This window comes from Strix uralensis, unplaced genomic scaffold (genome assembly GCF_047716275.1).
Source record: "Strix uralensis isolate ZFMK-TIS-50842 unplaced genomic scaffold, bStrUra1 scaffold_319, whole genome shotgun sequence".
NCBI lineage: Eukaryota > Metazoa > Chordata > Aves > Strigiformes > Strigidae > Strix > Strix uralensis.
This window is the reverse complement of record NW_027436914.1, coordinates 230-22854: the sequence shown is the minus strand read 5'-3', so window position 1 is coordinate 22854 and position 22625 is coordinate 230. Positions and strand designations below refer to the sequence as shown.

At 48.5% G+C, this 22625-nt stretch overlaps 2 protein-coding genes across 7 annotated transcripts; both read right to left on the bottom strand.

Annotated features, from left to right (window-relative positions):
* Positions 1-391: 391 nt before the first annotated feature.
* Positions 392-11729, bottom strand: CDC42EP2 (CDC42 effector protein 2). Of its 6 annotated transcripts, none has more exons than XM_074857807.1 (3): positions 11540-11584; positions 8780-8906; positions 392-1992 (listed from the first exon to the last, which is right to left on the bottom strand). In XM_074857807.1, the coding sequence occupies exon 3, from the start codon at positions 1980-1982 to the stop codon at positions 1284-1286; it is 699 nt and encodes a 232-aa protein (XP_074713908.1). In that variant the 5' UTR covers positions 1983-1992; positions 8780-8906; positions 11540-11584; the 3' UTR covers positions 392-1283. The 6 variants fall into 6 exon arrangements, with proteins under 6 accessions (XP_074713908.1, XP_074713910.1, XP_074713906.1 ...); XM_074857809.1 differs by having other exon boundaries at positions 8780-8899; positions 11540-11583; XM_074857805.1 differs by lacking the exon at positions 8780-8906 and having other exon boundaries at positions 11540-11729.
* Positions 11730-13687: 1958 nt separating this feature from the next.
* POLA2 (DNA polymerase alpha 2, accessory subunit) lies at positions 13688-22171 on the bottom strand (the record flags this gene model as incomplete). The annotated part of the gene is given in 14 exon segments (XM_074857812.1): positions 13688-14413; positions 15699-15825; positions 16191-16250; positions 16538-16644; positions 18205-18313; positions 19847-19916; positions 19919-19922; positions 20031-20069; positions 20545-20663; positions 21184-21226; positions 21318-21380; positions 21468-21623; positions 21738-21826; positions 21978-22171. Coding segments are annotated over 14 exon segments (1327 nt in total), but the record flags the coding sequence as incomplete, so codon positions are not given.
* Positions 22172-22625: the final 454 nt, after the last annotated feature.

Genomic DNA, 22625 nt, shown 5'->3' with positions numbered 1-22625 from the left:
TCTGCGCGCTCAAGAGGTGCCTTAATCCCTTACCAGGGGGGGATGACTCCCAGCCTCATTTTGGGCTAAAATTTACCAGAAATGGTTAAAAATGATGCTGCTAATTAAGAAGAAACGAGGCCGTTAACAAGCCCAACGGCCTCAGGAAAGAAGCAAAACCCTCGCAGCCCGCGCGAAGGTCTTTCGCCCCGATGTTGGCAGAATTGGCATTTCCAGGGAATTTTTTGGGGGGTTTTTTTTTGGTTTTTTTTGTCAATTTTATTCTTTTTTAAAAAGCAGAAGGGATTCACATTCCTTTCTGCCCACCAAAGCGTTTCACCCCCTCGTTCCTCCGTCCGGCCAAACAATCCGCGATTGATGGAGACGCGCAGGAATCCGCCCGGCCGGTCGCTCACCCTTCACTTCCCTTTATTTATTTTTATTTTTTTGGCTTTTTCTTGGGGTTTTTTTTTTGCATCTTATTTACGCCTTTAAATTCCAACCCCAAGCTCCAACCGCGGATTGAGTTGCTAAAACCCCCAAAGGCTTGTTGGGTTTTTTTTTTTTTAGCTTCTCCGCGACGCAACCTCAAGGCCCGGTGCCGCGTCACCTCTAATTTACCGATTTGTGGGATCTTAAAAAAAAAAAATAAATTTCGGTCGAAGGCTGAACATTCGACGTCACCTTGACGAGAATAAATTTCAGTCGAAGGCTGAACATTCGACATCACCTTGAGGCGGGTGGGCGGCAGCCAGCGCGCGTCCCGCCGCGAGTGCAAACCGCAGCCCCTCTTCAAGCAAAAAACAAACAAAAAAACCAAACCAAAACCACCCCGAAAGCCCCCAAAAATCCTCCCGACTGAGATATTTGGGAATTCAAGCGCCGCCGTTTCATCCCGTCCCGCGCCACAAACGTTTCTAACGGCGCCACGTCCCGTTTTCTACCGGTTGGCTCGGTCCTACGGTTCGATCCGTCGCCGACGTTGGTGCAGGCGAGCGGCGATTTCGTCTTGGCTTTGTAGGGTCGTTCGTTTTGGGGGTTTTTTCTTCTTTTTTTTTTTTTTTTCCCCCACCCCCTCCCCATTCGGAGGGAACAGCCGGCGGGGGAGCGGCGCCGAGGGGAACTCACGTCCCCGTTCCACGAGAGGAAACGACGCAATCGCCGTCGCGGAGTCGAACCGGAGCTGAAATTTGAGAGAAAAAAACCACCACAAAACCCCCGAAAAATCCGTAATTGTGTGGATTGTCATAGCGGAAAAAACCCCAAAGGCTCCGTTTCTCACCGTCTTTAAGCTCGAGGAGCGTTCACGTCAAGATTTCCTGCCTGCTGGAATCGGGTATGGATCCCCCCACGCCCTCTCCTTGGTGTTTCTCCATCACTTGCAGCACGTCCTCCAAAATGGAGGGTCCCAAATCCACGTGGAGGGAGAGGAGGGAGCCGGCGTGGGAGAGGAAGGACGGCTCGGCGTCGCCCTTCTCCTCGGCGAAGCCGTTCGTCGAGGCGGCGAAAGGTGAGGCGCGGGGGTGCGGCAGCGCGGCGCCGCGGTTCTCCTCCTCCTCCTCCTCTTCCTCGCCGTCGCCTTCCCGCCTCGGCGGGGTTTTGTCCTCGAGGTGCAACCGCGGGGGTTTGGGCGGCGCCTGCGCCGAGGGCAGCGTCAGGGCCTGGGGGCCGCCGATGACGGGCAAGGAAATGGCGTTTTTGAGGAGGGGGGAGGAGGTCTCGGGGGGCGGCGGCCCGCAGCCGGAGATGGTGGCCGTGCGGGAGAAGTGGAAGGGCGGCGGCGCGGCGGCGGGGCCGTCGGAGCTGGGCAGGAGGTGGAACTTGCCCTGGAGGAAGGAGACGTCGCCGAACATGTCGCTCTGGCCGCCGCTGCCGATGTGGATGGTGTGGCGGAAGTCGCCCAGGGGGGGGCTGATCATGTCGGAGGAGAGCAGGTCGCGCAGCTTCGCCTTCTTGCCCTTGCGGCTGCCCCGCTTCAGGTAGATGGGGACCTTGGTGGCCATGGCGGCCGGGCTGGGGGGGCAAGCAGAGGAGGTTATTGGGGCAGAATTAAAAAAAAAAAAAAGGAGAAAAGGAAGTTGGGAAATGAAAAAAAGGAAAAAAGCAAGTTGGGGGGGAAAAAGGAAAAAAGCAAGTTGGGGAAAAAAGGAAAAAAGCAAATTAGGAAAAAAGGAAAAAAGTGAAAAAAGGAAAAAAGTTAGGAAAAAAAGGAAAAAAGGAAGTTGGGGGAAAAAAGGAAAAAAGCAAATTAGAAAAAAGGAAAAAAGGAAGTTATTAAAAAAGGAAAAAAGTGAAAAAAGGAAAAAAGGAAGTTGGGGAAAAAAGGAAAAAAGCAAATTAGGAAAAAAGGAAAAAAGTGAAAAAAGGAAAAAAGTTAGGAAAAAAAGGAAAAAAGGAAGTTGGGGGAAAAAAGGAAAAAAGCAAATTAGAAAAAAGGAAAAAAGGAAGTTATTAAAAAAGGAAAAAAGTGAAAAAAGGAAAAAAGGAAAAAAGGAAGTTGGGGAAAAAAGGAAAAAAGCAAATTAGAAAAAAGGAAAAAAAGTTATTAAAAAAGGAAAAAAGTGAAAAAAGGAAAAAAGGAAAAAAGGAAGTTGGGGAAAAAAAGGAAAAAAGCAAATTAGGAAAAAAGTAAAAAAGGAAAAAAGTTAGGAAAAAAAGGAAAAAAGCAAATTAGGAAAAAAGGAAAAAAGTGAAAAAAGGAAAAAAGTTAGGAAAAAAAGGGAAAAAGCAAGTTGGGGAAAAAAAGGAAAAAAGCAAATTAGGAAAAAGGAAAAAAGGAAGTTATTAAAAAAGGAAAAAAGTGAAAAAAGGAAAAAAGGAAGTTGGGGGAAAAAAGGAAAAAAGCAAATTAGGAAAAAAGGAAAAAATGAAGTTATTAAAAAAGGAAAAAAGTGAAAAAAGGAAAAAAGCAAGTTGGGAAAAAAGGAAGTTGAAAAAAAAGCAACTTGGGGGAAAAAAAAGGAAAAAAGCAACTTGGGGGGAAAAAAAAGGAAAAAAGCAACTTGGGGGAAAAAGGAAAAGAGAAACTTATAAAAAAGGAAAAAAAGGAAGTTATTAAAAAAGGAAAAAAGTGAAAAAAGGAAAAAAGCAAGTTGGGAAAAAAGGAAAAGCAACTTGGGGGAAAAAAAAGGAAAAAAAAAAGTTGGGAAAAAAGGAAAAAAGGAAGTTGGAAAAAAAAGCAACTTGGGGAAAAAAAAGCAACTTGGGGGAAAAAAAAGGAAAAAAGCAAGTTGGGAAAAAAGGAAAAAAGCAAGTTATTAAAAAAGGAAAAAAGTAAAAAAAGGAAAAAAGCAAGTTGGGGGGAAAAAAGGAAAAAAGCAAGTTGGGAGAAAAGGAAAAAAGGAAGTTGGAAAAAAAAACAACTTGGGGGAAAAAAAAGAAAAAACTTGGGGGGAAAAAAAGGAAAAAAAAAGCAACTTGGGGGGAAAAAAGGAAAAAAGAAACATAAAAAAGGAAAAAAGCAAGTTATTAAAAAAGGAAAAAAGTAAAAAAAGGAAAAAAGCAAGTTGGGGGAAAAAAGCAAGTTATAAAAGGAAAAGCAAGTTGAAAAAAAAAGGGAAAAAAGAAAGTTGGGAAAAAGAGCAAGTTGGGGGGGGGAAGAAAAAAGCAACTTGGGGGGAAAAAGGAAAAAAGCATGTTGGGGAAAAAAGAGCAAGTTATTAAAAAAGGAAAAAAATGTAAAAAAGGAAAAAGGCAATTTGGAAAAAAGGAAGTTGGGGAAAAAAAGCAATTTGGAAAAAGAAAAAAGCAATTTGGAAAAAAAAGAGAAAAAAGGAAAAAAGCAATTTGGAAAAAAAAAGGAAAAACACAAGTTGGGAAAAGAGCAAGTTATAAAAAAAGGAAAAAAGTTAGAAAATAAGGAAAAAGCAAGTTATAAAAAGGGGGAGAAGCAAGTTAGGAAAAAAGGAAAGGGAAAAAGCAAGTTATTTTAAAAAAAAAAAAAAAAAAAGGGAAAAGCAAGTTCTGACGCGCAGGAGGAGCCCCCGAACGCCGCCACGTCCCGGAGCCGCCGCCGCTGCCCTCGGCCCTCGCGAAGGACCCGGAACCGCCGCCGGGATCAACCCTGGGGGAGCCGAGCGCTGGGAAGCAGCTTTTTGAGCCCAAAAGAGGAGATTTTGTTCAATTCCCTCTCGCCACGGCCCCGCGTCATCCAGCCCCACCCAACACCCAGCTCAAAGAAAAGATAAATCGGGCAGGACGGGGAAGGAAGTTGGGTTTTTTTTCCCCCGTTTTACTCATATTCATTCAACTCTGACACGGAACGAGCTCGGGGCTTGGGGGTTTGCAGCTGCGGGGAGGAATAAGGCAAAAAAGGGCGTTTTTGGCCTCAAGAACGTCACGCGCAGCCTTGGGAGATGCCTCGGTGGGACAGAAAAAAGGGAGGAATAAGGCAAAAAAGGGCATTTTTGGCCTCAAGAATGTTGTGCACGACCTCGGGAGGTGCCTCAGCGGGACAGAAAAAAGGGAGGAATAAGGCAAAAAAGGGCATTTTTGGCCAAAAGAACGTCACACGCAGCCTTGGGAGATGGCTCGGTGGGACAGAAAAAAGGGAGGAATAAGGCAAAAAAGGGCATTTTTGGCCTTAAGAATGTTGTGCACGACCTTGGGAGGTGCCTCGGCGGGACAAAAACGGGAGGAATAAGGCAAAAAAGGGCATTTTTGGCCAAAAGAACGTCACGCACAGCCTGGGGAGACACGTCGGTGGGACAGAAAAAAAGGAGGAATAAGGCAAAAAAGGGCATTTTTGGCCTTAAGAATGTTGTGCACGACCTTGGGAGGTGCCTCGGTGGGACAAAAACAGGAGGAATAAGGCAAAAAAGGGCATTTTTTGGCCCTAAGAATGTTGTGCACAATCTTGGGAGATGCATCGGCGGGACAGAAAAAAGGGAGGAATAAGGCAAAAAAGGGCATTTTTGGCCTTAAGAACGTCACGCACAGCCTTGGGAGATGCAACGGCAGGACAGAAAAAAGGGAGGAATAAGGCAAAAAAGGGCATTTTTGGCCCTAAGAATGTTGTGCACAATCTTGGGAGATGCATCGGCGGGACAGAAAAAAGGGAGGAATAAGGCAAAAAAGGGCATTTTTGGCCAAAAGAACGTCACACACAGCCTGGGGAGACACGTCGGTGGGACAGAAAAGAAGGAGGAATAAGGCAGAAAAGGGCATTTTTGGCCTTAAGAATGTTGTGCACGACCTTGGGAGGTGCCTCGGCGGGACAAAAACGGGAGGAATAAGGCAAAAAAGGGCATTTTTGGCCAAAAGAACGTCACGCACAGCCTGGGGAGACACGTCGGTGGGACAGAAAAGAAGGAGGAATAAGGCAGAAAAGGGCATTTTTGGCCTTAAGAATGTTGTGCATGACCTTGGGAGGTGCCTCGGCGGGACAAAACCAGGAGGAATAAGGCAAAAAAGGGCATTTTTGGCCTCAAGAACGTCACGCGCAGCCTTGGGAGATGCCTCAGCGGGACAAAAAAGGGAGGAATAAGGCAAAAAAGGGAGGAATAAGGCAAAAAAGGGCATTTTTGGCCTTAAGAATGTTGTGCACGACCTTGGGAGGTGCCTCAGCGGGACAGAAAAAAGGGAGGAATAAGGCAAAAAAGGGCATTTTTGGCCAAAAGAACGTCACGCACAGCCTGGGGAGACACGTCGGTGGGACAGAAAAAAGGGAGGAATAAGGCAAAAAAGGGCATTTTTGGCCAAAAGAACGTCACGCACAGCCTGGGGAGACACGTTGGTGGGACAGAAAAAAAGGAGGAATATGGCAAAAAAGGGCATTTTTGGCCTTAAGAATGTTGTGCATGACCTTGGGAGGTGCCTCGGAGGGACAAAACCAGGAGGAATAAGGCAAAAAAGGGCATTTTTTGGCCCTAAGAATGTTGTGCACAATCTTGGGAGATGCATCGGTGGGACAGAAAAAAGGGAGGAATAAGGCAAAAAAGGGCATTTTTGGCCTCAAGAATGTTGTGCACAACCTTGGGAGACGCCTTGGTGGGACAGAAAAAAAAGGAGGAATAAGGCAAAAAAGGACATTTTTGGCCTTAAGAATGTCATGTGCAACCTTGGGAGACACCTCGGCGGGACAAAAACAGGAGGAATAAGGCAAAAAAAGGCATTTTTGGCCCTAAGAATGTTGTGCACAATCTTGGGAGATGCATCGGCGGGACAGAAAAACGGGAGGAATAAGGTAAAAAAGGGCATTTTTGGCCATAAGAACGTCACGCACAGCCTTGGGAGACATGTCAGTGGGACAGAAAAACGGGAGGAATAAGGCAAAAAAGGGCATTTTTGGCCTCAAGAATGATGTGCACAATCTTGGGAGATGCATCGGTGGGACAGAAACAGGAGGAATAAGGCAAAAAAGGGCATTTTTGGCCTTAAGAACGTCATGCACAGCCTTGGGAGACACATTGGCAGGCAGAAAAAAGGGAGGAATAAGGCAAAAAAGGGCATTTTTGGCCTTAAGAATGTCATGTGCAACCTTGGGAGACGCCTTGGCGGGACAAAAACGGGAGGAATAAGGCAAAAAAGGGCATTTTTGGCCTTAACGTCACACACGGCCTTGGGAGACGCCTCGGTGGGACAAAAAAAGGGGTGAAACACGTTTCTGGGCAGCTGAACGTTATTTTTTAAAATCAGCAAGCGGAAAGGGCTGGAGATTTACCCTTTATCACTAATTTTCGGGGAAAAAACAGCCCCTCGCCGCGTGTTTCTGGAAAACCGAATCCGATTTGCCGTCGCCCGCGAACCCAAATCCGAGTTTTATTCGATTTAGGGTTTGTCCGGCCGCGCTAAAACAACCCCGGGAACAGCTTCGGGCCCGTGTTACGCTGTTGGTACCACACCCTGTTCCCGGTACAGCCGCACCCGGGGAGCGACGGCCGACGGTGAAACCACCACCGAAACCACCCCGAAACCACCCCAAAACCACCCCCCAAAGCCCCACCGCTGAGCTCCGCGCCTCAAATCGACCCCTGACCCCGAACTGACGAGCGATTCCCCCGGTTGTGGTTTTCCCGTCACTGAGAACCAGCCCAAACCCGGGCGGGTGGTGGGAAACAGCCGCTCCCCGCCGGGTGTCAGCGCCGCAGCGACCGCGTCAGGCGTCGGGCGAAACCTGCCCCCGGCGGGGCCTTGGTGGGGACACGGCGGCTGGGGCTGGCGGGGGAAGGAGGGGGAAAGAAAGTTATTGGGAAAAAAAATTTAAAAAAAAAAAAAAAAAAGGAAGAAAGCAAGTTGGGGGGCAAAAAAAGGAAAAAGGCAAGTTGGGGGGAAAAAGGAAAAATGCAAGTTGGGGGAAAAAGGAAAAAAGTTGGGGGAAAAAGCAAGTTGGGGGAAAAAAGGAAAAAAGCAAGTTGGGGGGAAAAAAGGAAAAAAGTACGTTGGGGAAAAAAAGGAAAAATGCAAGTTGGGGGAAAAAAGGAAAAAAGCAAGTTATAAAAAATGAAAAAAGTAAAAAAAGTAAAAAAGCAAATTGGGAAAAAAAGGAAAAAAGCAAGTTGGGGGGAAAAAAGGAAAAAAGCAAGTTATAAAAAAGGAAAAAAGTAAAAAAGCAAATTGGGAAAAAAAGGAAAAAAGCAAATTGGGAAAAAAAGGAAAAAAGCAAATTGGGAAAAAAAGGAAAAAGCAAGTTGGGGGAAAAAAAAGGAAAAAAGCAGGTTGGGGGAAAAAAGGAAAAATGCAAGTTATAAAAAAGGAAAAAAGTAAAAAAAGTAAAAAAGCAAATTGGGAAAAAAAGGAAAAAAGCAAGTTGGGGGGAAAAAAGGAAAAAAGTTGGGGAAAAAAGCAAGTTGGAGGAAAAAAGGAAAAAAGCAAGTTATAAAAAAGGAAAAAAGTAAAAAAGCAAATTGGGAAAAAAAGGAAAAAAGCAAGTTGGGGGAAAAAAAAGGAAAAAAGTTGGGGAAAAAAAGGAAAAAAGCACGTTGGGGGAAAAAAGCAAGTTATAAAAAAGGAAAAAAGTAAAAATAAAAAAGCAAATCGGGGAAAAAAGGAAAAATGCAAGTTGGGGAAAAAGGAAAAAAGCATGTTGGGAAATAAAAAAAAGGGAAAAAGCAAGTTATTAAGAAAAGGAAAAACACAAGTTGGGAAAAGAGCAAGTTATAAAAAAAAGAAAAAAGGAAAAAAAGGAGAAAAGCCAGTTATAGAAAGAAAAAAGGAAACGAGCGATTTAGAAAAAAAAGGGAAAAAGTGAGTTATTAAAGGGAAAAAGCAAGTTAGGAAAAAAGGAAAGAAGTGAGGAAAAAAGAAAAAAGCAAATTGGAAAAAAAAAAGGAAAAAAGCAAAAAACCGTCGCAACCACAACCGAGCGCCGCGGTCTCATCCCGTCTCCGCCGCTCGCTTTTTTTTTGTTTTTTCCCTAAAATGTCTTTTTTTGGTGCCAAAAACCACCATTTTCCCCTCCCCGCCTGTCGACGGCGCCGCTACAGCCGGAGACGCTCCCGAGGGCACAAAAACCCCCCAAAAAACAACAAAAAAACCCCCAAAAACCCTGACGCGGTGGAATTCAGCTTCGTTAATCCCGGGTGGATTAAACGCGGCGGCCGCGCGAAATCCGGGCGAGCGGCGCCGAGGGAAGCGAAAAAACCTGAAATTACAAAAAATTGGGGGTTTGGAGGGAAAAAAAAAAAAAAAGGCTGTTGGGAATATTGAATTTTTGAATATTGAATTTTTGAATATTGAATTTTTTGGGGGGTCGGGATGATGCCGACGGGTCGCGCCGGGGGGTTTGTTTCTCCGCCCGGATCGCGCCGGAGCTTCGGTTCAAATCTTCCGCCGGCGCTGAACGGAAATCGCTGGTTTTCACCTCAATTTCTTCCCCTTTCTTCCTCCTCCTCCTCCTCCTCTTCCTCAGCGTCCCACTGGGCCGGGACAAAGGCCGCGTGTGATCGCCGGGAAAGTTCCGGGCCGCGGGTTGCACCGCTCCCTTTGTGCTCGGGGGGGGGAAAAATAAGTCAAAAAACCTCAAAAAAGGGTCAGCGGGCCCCAAAAGCGGCGGGAATAGCGTTTTTTGGGGTTTTTTGAGCCAAAAAAGCCTTAAAATCCCTTTTCCCGGCATTTTCCAGCGCCGACGAGCTCGTCGTGGGCTGGTACCGTGGCTAAAAACTCGTTAAAAAGGAAGAAAAATCGCAAAAATGAGACTCGTTGGGGAAGAGAGAAACGGGGGGAAATCGGCCGTTTTGGCGCAAATCCGAGGGGTTTTGGCTCAACCCGGGCCTCGTTTTAGCGTCGCGGCGTTACGAAATCGGCTGATTTCAACCCAATTAACGTCTCCGCTGACGCCCACCTCCGGGACGCTCCCCCCTTCCCCCAATTTGGCTTTTTGATCCCCTCCCCCCCCCCCGGAGTAAAATTTATTTATTTTTGTCCCATTTTCATCAATTCTGGCTTTGGTACACAAAATTTTATTTATTTTCCACCTGGTTTTAGCAATTTAGGCTTCGGTTCATGAAAAATTTTACAGGTTTTGGCCTGTTTAAAGACATTTCAGCTTCGCCACGTGAAATTTTTGCTTCTTTTTCCCCCATTTTCAGCAATTTCAGCTTCAGTGCACAAAAATTCTATTTTTTTTTGCTTCTCCCATTTTCAGCAATTTCGGCTCCACTATACAGAATTTCTATTTCTTTTTCCCCCATTTTCAGCAATTTTGGCTCCAGTGGACAGAAATTCTATTTTTTTCCCCCCATTTTCAGTAATTTCGGCTCCACTACACAGAAATTGTTTCTTTTTCCCCAATTTTCAGCAATTTCGGCTTCGGTGCGCAGAATTTCTTTTTCCCCCATTTTCAGCAATTTCAGCTTCAATACACAGAAATTTTATTTCGTTTTCACCCCTTTCCAGCAATTTATGCCTCACTAGTGAAAATTTATTTTTCTACCCGTTTACAGCAATTTCAGTTTTGGGACACAAACATTTTGTTTCTTTTTGGCCCATTTTCAGCAACTTGAAAATTTATATATATTTTTTTTTTCTGCCCGTTTTCAGCCATTTAAACACCGCTACACAAAACTTCGGTTCCTTTCCACCCGTTTTCACCATTTTACGCCTTCGCTACACCAAAATTTCCTACTTTTAGCCCATTTTCAGCTATTTCTACTTAAATTCATTTTCCGTGTGAAAATCAAGTGAGTGACCAACCACCGCGGAGAACGAAGCCACTTCCTTCCACCCCTCCTCCTCTTGGCCCTTTTTAAGCCTTTTTGAGCCTTTTAAAGAATTTTACAAGAATTTTTGAGAATTTTTGAGAATTTTTGAAAATTTTGGCGATTTTTCCAAATTTTTGCGAATTTTTGAGAAGTTTTCTCAGCGCCCAGAGAAATTCCTCGCCTCAAAATTTGCGCCTGGGAAAGGGGTTTTGTCCCCCCCGGAGGCGCGTCGGGGCGCGGAAAAAGGGGAACGACGACCTTTTGGGGCTGAGAATTACAGATTTTTTGAGGAAATTGGGAAATTCCGGCGCGATGCCGAAAGCCCTTTGCGGGTGGGCGGGGTGACGCGCGAGGGGCAGGATTTACCCCGGATCATCCCGATTATCGCAAAAGAAGCCAAAAACGGGTTCAATGAGGGGATTTATTTCTCACCCCTCGGCGGGACGAGGGGGAACACCAGGAAAACGCCGATTTTCACCAAAAACGGGAAATCTGAGGAGGAAAACTGGAGGGTGAGGAAAACGCCGGCGGGCAACCGCGGCGGCTTCAACCGTAGCCAAACCCCTCCACGTGCCTCGGTTTCCCCCCGGTTGCGCCACATACGTGGCGAGAGAGAATGAGGGTAAAAATATTAAAAAAATTTTAAAAATTTAAAAAAAGGCTTAAAACCAGGAAAAACAACTCTTGGGGGTGGCTCCTCCCGGCCGAGCCCCACCCGAGCGAGCGCCGGGAATTCCCGGGCGGGGACGTTGGGGGTGGGATGAGGGCACAGGTCGCTCCAGCGTCCGCAGCAACTCCTTAAAATCCGCATTTTTTTATATATAAATATACTAATTTTTAATATTTTTTTAAAATTTTAATTATTTTTTAAAGAATATTTTAATTTAGAAATCGCTGCTCGCACTGAGAAAACCCTGCTTGGAAAATCCCAGCGCAGGATCCAGCCTCTCGGAAAACACAGCGGCTATTTTGGGGATTTTTTTGGGGCTATTTTTGAGGATTTTGGGCTATTTCGGGGACCCCAAATTTCAGGTGGGCGCAGACGGAAAAACTCGCCCCCAGGGGGGGGTCAAGGGAGGCCGGTGGGTGCGGGGAGGGGGACGCGGGGGGAGGGCTCCTGGTTTTTCTGTTTTCTGGGGAGAAAAACGTAAATTTACAAAAAAAAAAAAAAAAAAAAAAAAGGCTGGAATCCTTCCCCGCCCCCCTCCGCGCTTTAAATTGCGGCTGGGGGATGCGACGGGGACCCAAAACCGGCCTTAATTGCATGAAAATAAAGTGCCCCCCCCCCCTCCCCTCCCCTCCCCTCCCCAAATCCCGGCGGCGATTTGGGGGGAATTGGCCAAATCCACGCGTTTTTCCCCTAAAATGGAGCGTGTGTGCGCGCGTGCCCGTCCCCCTCCGCGCCCCCCCGCGGGTCTCACCGGGCCGGAGCAGCGGGACGAGGCCGCGGCGCGTTGCGGTCCCTGGGCCTGCGCAGCCACCGCGGGGCCGGGCCGCGGCCAAGCCCCACCCCTGCGCGGGGCCCTCGGGGGGGCTCCTGGGGGGGTTTTGGGGGGGTTTCGTTGGGTTTGGAGATTCTGCTCAGCGGTGGTGGCGCCTCGCGCGGCCGGAGAGGGGCGGGGGGCGCGAGGGGGGGGGCGGGGGGGGGGGAATTAAAAAGGGTCAAAGGTTTAATGGGGAGGGAATTGGGGGGAAAATGAATAGAAAAGAGAAAAAACCAGCAGGAGTCGGGTAAAGGGAGAGTTCAAAGAGTCAATAAACGTTAAAACTTTATAAAAATAAAATACAAGTTCCGTAAGAATAAAAGTACAAGTTCGATAAAAATTAATTAAAATAGTAAATTAAAAATTAATAAAAACAGTTCAATAAAAATTAATAAAAATACAAGTTCAATTAAAAATTGAAATACTAGTTAAAAATAAAAATACAAGTTCAATAAAAATTAATTAAAATAGTTAAAAATTAATAAAAATAGTTCAATAAAAATTAATAAGAATAGTTAAAAATGAATAAAAATACCAGTTCAATTAAAAATTAAAATACTAGTTAAATTAAAAATAAAAATACAAGTTCAATAAAAATTAATTAAAATCGTTAAAAATGAATAAAAATACAAGTTCAATTAAAAATTAAAATACTAGTTAAATTAAAAATAAAAATACAAGTTCAATAAAAATTAGTTAAATTAAAAATTAATAAAAATAGTTCAATAAAAATTAATAAAAATACAAGTTCAATAAAAAGTTAATGAAAATACAAGTTCAATAAAAATAAAAATAGTAAATTAAAAATGAATAAAAATACAAGTTCAATTAAAAATTAAAATACTAGTTAAATGAAAAATAAAACTGCAAGTTCAAAAAAAATGAATGAAACAAGTTCAATAAAAAATAAAAATACAGGTTCATTAAAAATTAAAATACAACTTGAATAAAAGTTAAAATATAAATTTAATAAAAACTGAAACACAAATTTAATAAAAACAATAAAATACAAGTTTAATAAAAAATTAATAAAAACAAAATTAAAAATTTAAAAATATATAAACTTAGAAAATCAAAATACCAGCAATTACATGAAAATAAAAATTAAAAAACAAATAAAAATAGAGATAAAAATTTAATGTGACAAAGAAAAATTTAATTAAAAATACAAAAAATAAAAACCACAAATTAAAGTTTAAAAAATAAACATCGAATAGAAAAAATAAAAACATTTAATAAAAAATAAAAATCAACAAAAGTACAAAAAAAAAATCAACAAAATTACAAAAAAAAAAAAATTTACTAAAAGTTTAATCAAAAGTTGATAAACAACCCCAAAACCCACCTCAACCGCTCCAGGAACAGGCGAGCGGGGGGGGGGGGGGGGGGAATCGCTAATTGGGCCTCGGGGATCAATTAATTAAGAGCCAAACGAAGTGCTCGTGTTTTAACCAAACCCCGCGGTTTTCTGAGGGAAACTGAGGCTGGATGAGGAGCATCAAAGCCAAAACTGGGGAAAAAAATGGGGGTTTTGGTCCCGTCCTGCAACAGGTGAAAAAATAAAAAAAGGTGGAAACTGAAGAAAAGCAGAAAAAAAAACCCACACTGGGGAAAAAAACAGTGTTTTATTTGGGGTGAAAAGCGCTAAAATCGGCAAAAAAATCCGAGGAGGAACCGAGGCCGAGATGCGCCAGTTGAAGACCACGACGCTGATATTTGGGGAGAAAACAGGGATTTTCGGGCAAATCCCACCCAGCCGGAGTCAACACCCAACACCCGCAAGGGGATCTCCCTCCTCCGCCCCCATTTTCCCCCGGTTTTACCCCAAAATACACCCGAAGTCCCAAGGGCGAGAGAAGATAAACAGGCCGCTTCCGGAGGGGCCCGTAATTAGGCCAAGCAGGTAATTAAGTAGAAAATTAACGAAGGGAGACGCGCCCCGACTGTAACGACCCCGCGACGGGGAAAGTTACAAAATTCCCTTTTTTCAGCATCAAATTTACCTTTTTTTTTTTTTTTCCAGCAAAACCCCTTTTTTTTTTTCCCCTGGTATCGGAGCGAAACAAACACCGGGAGAGTGAGAGCTGAGCAGAGAGGTGGTATTTTAATTAATTACCATTAATTAATTAGCATTAATTAATTCCTCGTCACAAATTTGAGGCGAAAAGCAGGAAAAAATGGTTCAACCCCAACCCCGACGTTGATTTTTTTTTTGCTGCGGCGCCCTTCACCGAAGAAACAGCACAGCCCCGCCCCCCCCCCCGTCAGGCACCTGTAAATTAATTGCTCTTGGACTAATTAACCTCAGAGTCCCTTAACGAGGCAGCTCAACGCAAACGCCGTCACCCAAATCGCCACGTTTTCAGCCCAAAAAACAACCCCCGGCGTCGCGGCTGATGCAGCTTCTGCGAAACCACCCCGTCACCCGGCCGCCTCGCGCTGATCGTTAATTAATTAATTAATTGATTATTTAATAATTAGCTAATAATGAGCAGAGTTCCACGGCGCCGGGGAAGGAGTCGGGCGCGGGGACGAACGAGCGTTTTGGCTGTTGGTTTGGTGGTTTTGGGGTTTTTTTTAACCGAAATCGGGTGGTTTTGACCGTTTGTTGCCGCGAAGAAAATCGAGTCCGATTGTTTCTTCGAGAGTCTCGGCCGCGGCCATTTAGATTTTAACCACTTGAGCGGCGACGCAGGGGCTCCGGCGCTGGCCCGCGGTGGCCTCCCGCTGCAGGTACAGGCGCCCGTAGGTGCCCCCGACCCGGCCCTTCGTCAGTCGCCCGGGGTTGATGCAGACGCAGCCCAGGACGTCCTGTGGGAACAGCGGAGCCGTGGCCACGGGGCTGGGGGGCAACACCCGCCCGGCTACAGGCGCCGGGGCCACCAACAGCCACGACTGCCCGGCTACAGGCGCTGCCGACAGCTACACCCGCCCGGCTACAGGTGCCGGCGCTGCCAATAGCCACGACTGCCCGGCTACAGGCGCTGGGGCCACCAACAGCCACGACTGCCCGGCTACAGGTGCCGCTGACAGCTACACCCGCCCGGCTACAGGCGCTGGGGCCACCAACAGCCACAACTGCCCGGCTACAGGTGCTGGGGCCACCAACAGCCACGACTGCCCGGCTACAGGCGCTGCCGACAGCTACACCCACTTGGCTACAGGCGCTGGGGCCACCAACAGCCACAACCACCCGGCTACAGGCGCCACCAACAGCTACACCCACCCGGCTACAGGCGCCGGGGCCACTAAGAGCCACAACTGCCCGGCTGCAGGCGCTGCCAACAGCTACACCCACTCGGCTAAAGCTGTTGCCAACAGCTACATCCGCCTGGCTACAGGCACTGGGGCCACCAACAGCCACAACTGCCTGGCTACAGGTGCCGCCGACAGCTACACCCACCTGGCTACAGCCGCTGGTGTACCGACAGCCACAACAACCCGGCTACAGGCGCTGGGGCTGCCAACAACCACAACTACCTGGCTACAGGCACTGGGGCCACCAACAGCCACAACTGGGGCCACCAACAGCCACAACTGGGGCCACCAACAGCCACAACCATCCATCTACAGGCGCCGGGGCCGCCAAGAGCTGCCCCGCTACAGCCACTGGGGACAGCTGTGGCTGCTGGGCTACAGCCGCTGCTGACAGCTACAGTCACGCAGCTACAGCCACCAGGGCCAGCTCAGACTGTGTGGCTACAGCCGCTGCGGCTACCAACAGCTGCCCAGCTACAGCCACCGGGCTACAGTTGCTGCTGACAGCTCCAGTCACCCAGCTACAGCCGCAAGTGCGTGGCTACAGCTGCCAGTGCCTGGCTACAGCCGCTGCGGCTACCAACAGCTGCCCAGCTCCAGTCACCGGGATCAGCTGCGACCACCCCGCTACAGCCACCGAGGATGCCAACAGCCACGCGGCTACAGCCGATGCCGACAGCCGTGACCACCTGGCTACAGTCGCCACAGCCGCCCGGCTACAGTCGCACAAGCTTTATTGATGCCACAAAACGGGGTTTTGCCCAAATATGGCAAAACACAAGCGGGGTTTTGGGGGGGGGGGGGGGGGTATTTCAGCAGGTGTTGTGCACCGACTGACCTTAACGAAGTACCGCAGCTCCGAGGGGGTAACGAGGACGTCCGGGGTGACGGGTAACGAGGCGTAGCTGTAGAGGTTCTCGTAGTCGATGTTCAGCTCCTCCGAGGGGGGGTACAACGGGTAGTAACTGCCGGGGGGGGCAGGGAAAGGTAAAAAAAAAGGTGTTACCGCAGCCAGGAACAACCCTTCCGCCTGTAGCAACAAGCCTCGGACACAAGCGGGAGATAATTTTGGGGTAAAAAGAGTTATTTCTGCTTGTTTTGGCTGTTTCCAGGTATCTGCGCTCTCTGAGGGCGGCTGGGGAAGACCAGAGGACGTACAGTGCTAAAACCCTCTGAATCCTGTTTTTAAAGGGTTGTCAAACCCAAAAAGGACGTTTTTAAGGTGAAAAAAATGACTTTAAAGGGGAAGACAGCGAGAACAGCACAGGATTTCCCTCGTTTGGCCACAAAAAAGGTCCTTTTTGGGTTCGCCCGGGTGTTTGTACCTCACCTCCTCTGCGTCAGGATGTGCTTGAGGATTCGCGTGAACCTGTCCGAGATCCCCGATGAGCTGCAAGAAAAAACGAGCTGTAAAATGGTTAAAAAAAGGGAGAAAAAGGGAAAAAAAAAAAGCTTACCGGTTAATTAACGCAGCCTAATTAACAACCTGGTAGTCGCCCAGGGGTGGGGGCAGCTTCTACCTCCCCACCACGTGCCGGGAGAGGAAGGAGCCACCGGAGGAGACAACCGAGGGGCAACACCCCCGGAGACGAGGGTTCCTACCCCGATCCCGGGAATTTGGGGCTGGATCCGGGAAACTGTGGCTCTGAGGCGTCGCCGGCTCCCGGCAGCACCCACCTGCTGATCTCCTCGGCACCCATGTGGAAGAGCAGGTCGGTGGAGGTCAGGCCCAGCACGACGCCGTCGACGTCCAGGGTGCAGGGGTCCGACACCAAGTGAACGCGCTGGGGAGGGGGTAAAAATGGGTGACGCCGGGGTGGGCAGCGGCTTTGCTAAACCCGCTGGCAAAAAACAGACCCGAAATCACCCCAAACCTGCCCTAAAACGCCCCCAACCACGCTCAGATTTCCTTAAATGCTCCAAATTGGTGCCAAAATGCCCCAAATTGGTGCCAAAATGCCCCAAATCGGTGCCAAAATGCCCCAAATTGGTGCCAAAATGCCCCAAATCGGTGCCAAAATGCCCCAAATCCTGCCCCAAAATGCCCCAAATCCTGCCCCAAAATGCTGCAGTCTTGCTGGGCTTTCCTCAAATACCCCAAATCTGCCCTAAACCACCCCAAACCTGCCCTAAAATGCCCCCAACCACACTCAGATTTCCTTAAATGCCCCAGATTGGTGCCAAAATGCCCCAAAACTGGCCCCAAAATGATACAAACTGGTGCCAAAAAGCTGTAGTCATGCTGGGATTTCCTCAAACACCCCAAACCTGCCCTAAAACGCCCCAAACCTGCCCTAAAACACCCCCAACCACGCTCAGATTTCCTTAAATGCCCCAAATTGGAGCCAAAATGCCCCAAATTGGAGCCAAAATGCCCCAAATAATTGGAGCCAAAATGCCCCAAATTGGAGCCAAAATGCCCCAAATAATTGGAGCCAAAATGCCCCAAATAATTGGAGCCAAAATGCCCCAAATTGGAGCCAAAATGCCCCAAATTGGAGCCAAAATGCCCCAAATTGGAGCCAAAATGCCCCAAATTGGAGCCAAAATGCCCCAAATTGGAGCCAAAATGCCCCAAATAATTGGAGCCAAAATGCCCCAAATTGGAGCCAAAATGCCCCAAATAATTGGAGCCAAAATGCCCCAAATTGGAGCCAAAATGCCCCAAATTGGAGCCAAAATGCCCCTAAACCTGCCCTAAACCTGCCCCTAAACCTGCCCCTAAACCTGCCCCTAAACCTGCCCTAAACCTGCCCCTAAACCTGCCCCTAAACCTGCCCTAAACCTGCCCCTAAACCTGCCCCTAAACCTGCCCCTAAACCTGCCCCTAAACCTGCCCCTAAACCTGCCCCTAAACCTGCCCCAAAATGCCCCTAAACCTGCCCCAAAATGCCCCAAATCGCCCCTAATCCTGCCCCAAAATGCTGCAATCTTGCTGGGATTTCCTCAAACACCCCAAACCTGCCCTAAAACGCCCCCAACACACTCAAGATTTCTTTAAATGCCCCAAAATGCCAAAATCTGCCCCAAAACGCTGTTGTCACGCTGGGCTTTCCTCAAATAGCCTAAATCTGCCCCAAACCACCCCAAACCTGCCCTAAAATGCCACAATCAAGCTGAGCTTTGCTTAAAACCCCAAAATATGCCCCAAAAAACACATTTTGGGGAGCCGTGGGCTAATGAGCTCCCCAATCCCTTCGTTGGTATTTGCCCCCCAAAAAGGGGTATTTTGGGCCAAAAAATAAAATCGCTGCTGGATGGAAAAACGCGCGCGGGAAAAAAAAGGGGGGAATTTTTTGTGGAAATTGGGGCGTTTTGGGGTAAAAAGCGGAATTGGTCGTTACCGGTTTGTCGTCCTTGGGCAGGTCGGGGCAGACGAACGGCGGCTGCGGGTAAACGAAGTCGTGGTGAACGTCCCGCAGGGAGGGCACGAGGACCAGCTGGGAGCCAGCGCTGGGGAAAATGGGGGAAAAAACAGGGAAATAGGGCACGAGGATGAGCTGGGAGCCAGCGCTGGGGAAAATGGGGGAAAAAACGGGGAAATAGGGTGTGAGGATGAGCTGGGAGCCAGCGCTGGGGAAAATGGGGGAAAAAACGGGCAAATAGGGTTGTGAGGATGAGCTGGGAGCCAGCGCTGGGGAAAATGGGGGAAAAAACGGGGAAATGGGGCACGAGGATGAGCTGGGAGCCAGCGCTGGGGAAAATGGGGGAAAAAACGGGGAAATAGGGTGTGAGGATGAGCTGGGAGCCAGCGCTGGGGAAAATGGGGGAAAAAACAGGGAAATAGGGCACGAGGATGAGCTGGGAGCCAGCGCTGGGGAAAATGGGGGAAAAAACGGGGAAATAGGGTGTGAGGATGAGCTGGGAGCCAGCGCTGGGGAAAATGGGGGAAAAAACGGGCAAATAGGGTGTGAGGATGAGCTGGGAGCCAGCGCTGGGGAAAATGGGGGAAAAAACGGGGAAATGGGGCACGAGGATGAGCTGGGAGCCAGCGCTGGGGAAAATGGGGGAAAAAACGGGGAAATGGGGCACGAGGATGAGCTGGGAGCCAGCGCTGGGGAAAATGGGGGAAAAAACGGGGAAATAGGGCACGAGGATGAGCTGGGAGCCAGCGCGGGGGAAAATGGGGGAAAAAACGGGGAAATAGGGCACGAGGATGAGCTGGGAGCCAGCGCTGGGGAAAATGGGGGAAAAAACGGGGAAATAGGGTGTGAGGATGAGCTGGGAGCCAGCGCTGGGGAAAATGGGGGAAAAAACGGGGAAATAGGGCACGAGGATGAGCTGGGAGCCAGCGCTGGGGAAAATGGGGGAAAAAACGGGGAAATAGGGTGTGAGGATGAGCTGGGAGCCAGCGCTGGGGAAAATGGGGGAAAAAACGGGGAAATAGGGTGTGAGGATGAGCTGGGAGCCAGCGCTGGGGAAAATGGGGGAAAAAACGGGGAAATGGGGCACGAGGATGAGCTGGGAGCCAGCGCTGGGGAAAATGGGGGAAAAAACGGGGAAATGGGGCACGAGGATGAGCTGGGAGCCAGCGCTGGGGAAAATGGGGGAAAAAACGGGGAAATAGGGCACGAGGATGAGCTGGGAGCCAGCGCTGGGGAAAATGGGGGAAAAAACGGGGAAATGGGGCACGAGGATGAGCTGGGAGCCAGCGCTGGGGAAAATGGGGGAAAAAACGGGGAAATAGGGTGTGAGGATGAGCTGGGAGCCAGCGCTGGGGAAAATGGGGGAAAAAACGGGGAAATAGGGTGTGAGGATGAGCTGGGAGCCAGCGCTGGGGAAAATGGGGGAAAAAACGGGGAAATAGGGTGTGAGGATGAGCCGAGAGATAACGGAGCTGGAAAACGAGGAAAAACCCAGGTAAATAGGGAGCGACGATGAACTGAGAGATGGTGGAGCTGGAAAATGAGGGTAAAACCAGGTTTGGTGCAGAAAAAGGCGTTTTTGGGCAAAACCTGCCGGTGGAAATGAGTAATTGGTCCCCACCTCCGCGTCCCCTCGATTATCGTCTTCAGGCAGAGCTTGAAAAACCTCCGCGAAGGGCCCCAGGAGGTGGGCAGTTCTAGAATTGAGGGAAAACAACAGCATTTGCACAATTCCCCCTTTTTTTTGGGGGAAAAAAATCAGGTTTTAGGGGAACACCCGGCCCAGCCCCTCCGTCCTCCCTCACCTCCACCTGCTCGTGTTTAGCGTCCAGGAACGGCCCAAACTGCGGAGAAACGGTGAAAAAAAAAAAAATCAGAAAAAAAAAAATTCCAAGCGGCGACGTGACGCACCAGCCCCGTGAAACTCTCCAAAAAAAGGTATTTTTTTAATTATTCTCCTTAATTAAGCTTAAATTTTATCCTGCGAGCCCGAAGCGGTGAGGACAAACAGAGACAAAAAGGGAAAACGGATAAAAAAAAAAATGATAAAACCAACGTTTTTTTAACAAGCTGCGGCGCTCAACAACGATTTGCTGCTAAAACGGGGCTTTTTTTGTCACTTTAAGGTGAAAAATGGGTGGTTTGGGGTTCTGCCTGAGCGGCCTCTCTCCTCAGCGGCGTTTTTTTTTTTTTTTTACGCTGATTTTTGCGGTTTTGAAGCAAACGGTGTGTTTTCCCACGGCGGCGGTTGGTTTGATATTGAATTAATATAAATAATTGGGTTTTTTATTTTTTTACTAAAATGGGGGTTTTATTCACCAGAATGCAGACGTCGGGGCGGTCGCGGGCGATCACCTCGATGAGGTCGGCGAGGGGGTCGTAGGCGATGCTGTCGGAGGGGGTGTAGGGGCCGCAGGCCACCAGGACCATCCTCTGCTCTGCGGGGGGGGGGGAGAAATGGGGGTTTTGGGGAGAAAAAAGGGGATTTGGGGGAAAAAAAAAAAAAGAAGGTTGAGGGGTTTGAGATTTTTGGCGGCTGTTGAGAGTTGATGGAGGTGGGAAAGGAGGGGAAAGAGGGAGGGAGGGATGATGGGCTGGGAGAGTGTGGTTGGAAAAAGAAGGGAAAATAGGAAAAAGGGGGAAAAAAGGGAAAAAAGGGAAATAAGGAACAAAAATGAGCTGAGAGTTGGTGCAGGGGGAAAATGAGGGAAAAAACAGGGAAATAAGGAACAAAGATGAGCCAAGAGTCTAAGTGGTGGGAAAAAGAGGGAAAAAACAGGGAAATAAGGAGCAAGGAGGAGCTGAGAGCTGGTGCTGTTGGGGAAAAAAAGGGGAAAAAAGGTAAATAAGGAATGAAAATGAGCTGAGAGTTGGTGCAGGGGGAAAATGGGGGAAAAAACAGGGAAATAAGGGATGAAGATGAGCCAAGAAAAACTCAGGGGAAGCGTCGGGGCTCACCTGAGGCCGGCTCCGGCGGCGTGTGGAAGGGAAGCGGCACCCCCTGTGGATAAACCATAAAGCGCCTCCAAAATCTGCTTTTTTCACCCCAAAAACCAGCCCCGAACCCGTTCGCAGCCCCCGCCCCGCGTCACCTCGTAGAGTTTTGAAACCACCATCCTCCTCCCGGTGTTGTTGGTCCCCTCCAGCGCCACGATCTAAAGATAAACGGCGTCAGGTTTCAAATTTGGGGGAGAAAAACGAGGAAAAAACAAAAAAAAAAAACAAACAAAAATCGTCACGACCTGGCCGGGAAAGAGGGAATATTCCTGCAGCTCCGAGAGGTCGAGGGGGATTTGGCCACCCGAGGAGTGTTCCCGGTCGCCCTCCAGCACCACCGATTTGGCGTTGAGCTTCCCGTTGCTGTCGCAACCGATTTGGCCCAGCACTGTCACCGGTTCCTGTGGGGGGGGGGGGGGGGAAAAAAAAAAACAAACCAACCCCAAAACCAGCTGGTTTTGTCTCAAAATTCTACGAGGTTCGTTCTAGAAGCAGCTGTGGGGTTTTGGGGTGACCTGTGCTGGGAGCAACACCGAGGCGAAGTCGTCCAGGTGATGGTGGTTCTTCAGCGCGTCACCGAGCTCCTCGATCCTCCACGACAGCGCTGGGGGGGGGACACAGGCGTCACCCGCACCCCAAAACCCCCCGAAAACGGGGTTCCCCCCCCTCCCCCGCCAAATCCAGGCACGTGTAGGGTGGGGGAGTCACGTCCCTGAACCCTCCCAACCCCGCCCCGCCGCGGGTCGTGGCGTCACCTTCGCGGATGTCAAGCGCTTTCTGGAACATGAATTTGTAGGGTTTGGTTAAATTTTCTTCCGGGGGACCAAAAAGTTTCGGGGTGCAACTGTGGGCGCCGCGACCGCTCCAGGAGGGGCCCTGGGTGGAGCCGAAGGAGGCCACCACCTCGCCCCGGCTGCTGCGGGTCGTGTATTTTTGGGAAGGGGTGATGCTGTGGGGACAAAAAGAGAAAAAAAAAGTGGGAAAAGAAAGAGGAAAAGGGAAAAAGGAGGAAAGAGGAAGGAGAGAGAGGAGAGAGAAAGGGGAAAGAGAAAAAGGGGGAAAAGGGGGAAAAGGGGAGGAAAAGGGGGGAAAAGGGGGGAAAAGGGGGAAAAGGGGGGAAAAGGGGGGAAAAGGGAGGGGAAAAGGGAGGAAAAGGGAGAAAAGGGAGGAAAAGGGAGGAAAAGGGAGGAAAAGGGAGGAAAAGGGAGGAAAAGGGAGGAAAAGGAGGAAAAGGGAGGAAAGGGGAGGAAAGGGGAGGAAAGGGGAGGAAAGGGAGAAAGGGAGAAAAAGGGAGAAAAAGGGAGAAAAAGGGAGAAAAAGGGAGAAAAAGGAGAGAAAAGGTGAGAAAAAGGGAGAAAAAGGAGAAAAAGGGAGAAAAAGGGAGAAAAAGGGAGAAAAAGGGA

Excerpts from the sequence above, each read along its gene's own strand:
- CDC42EP2 (XM_074857805.1), bottom strand. The coding sequence starts at position 1,982 with ATGGCCACCAAGGTCCCCATCTACCTGAAGCGGGGCAGCCGCAAGGGC.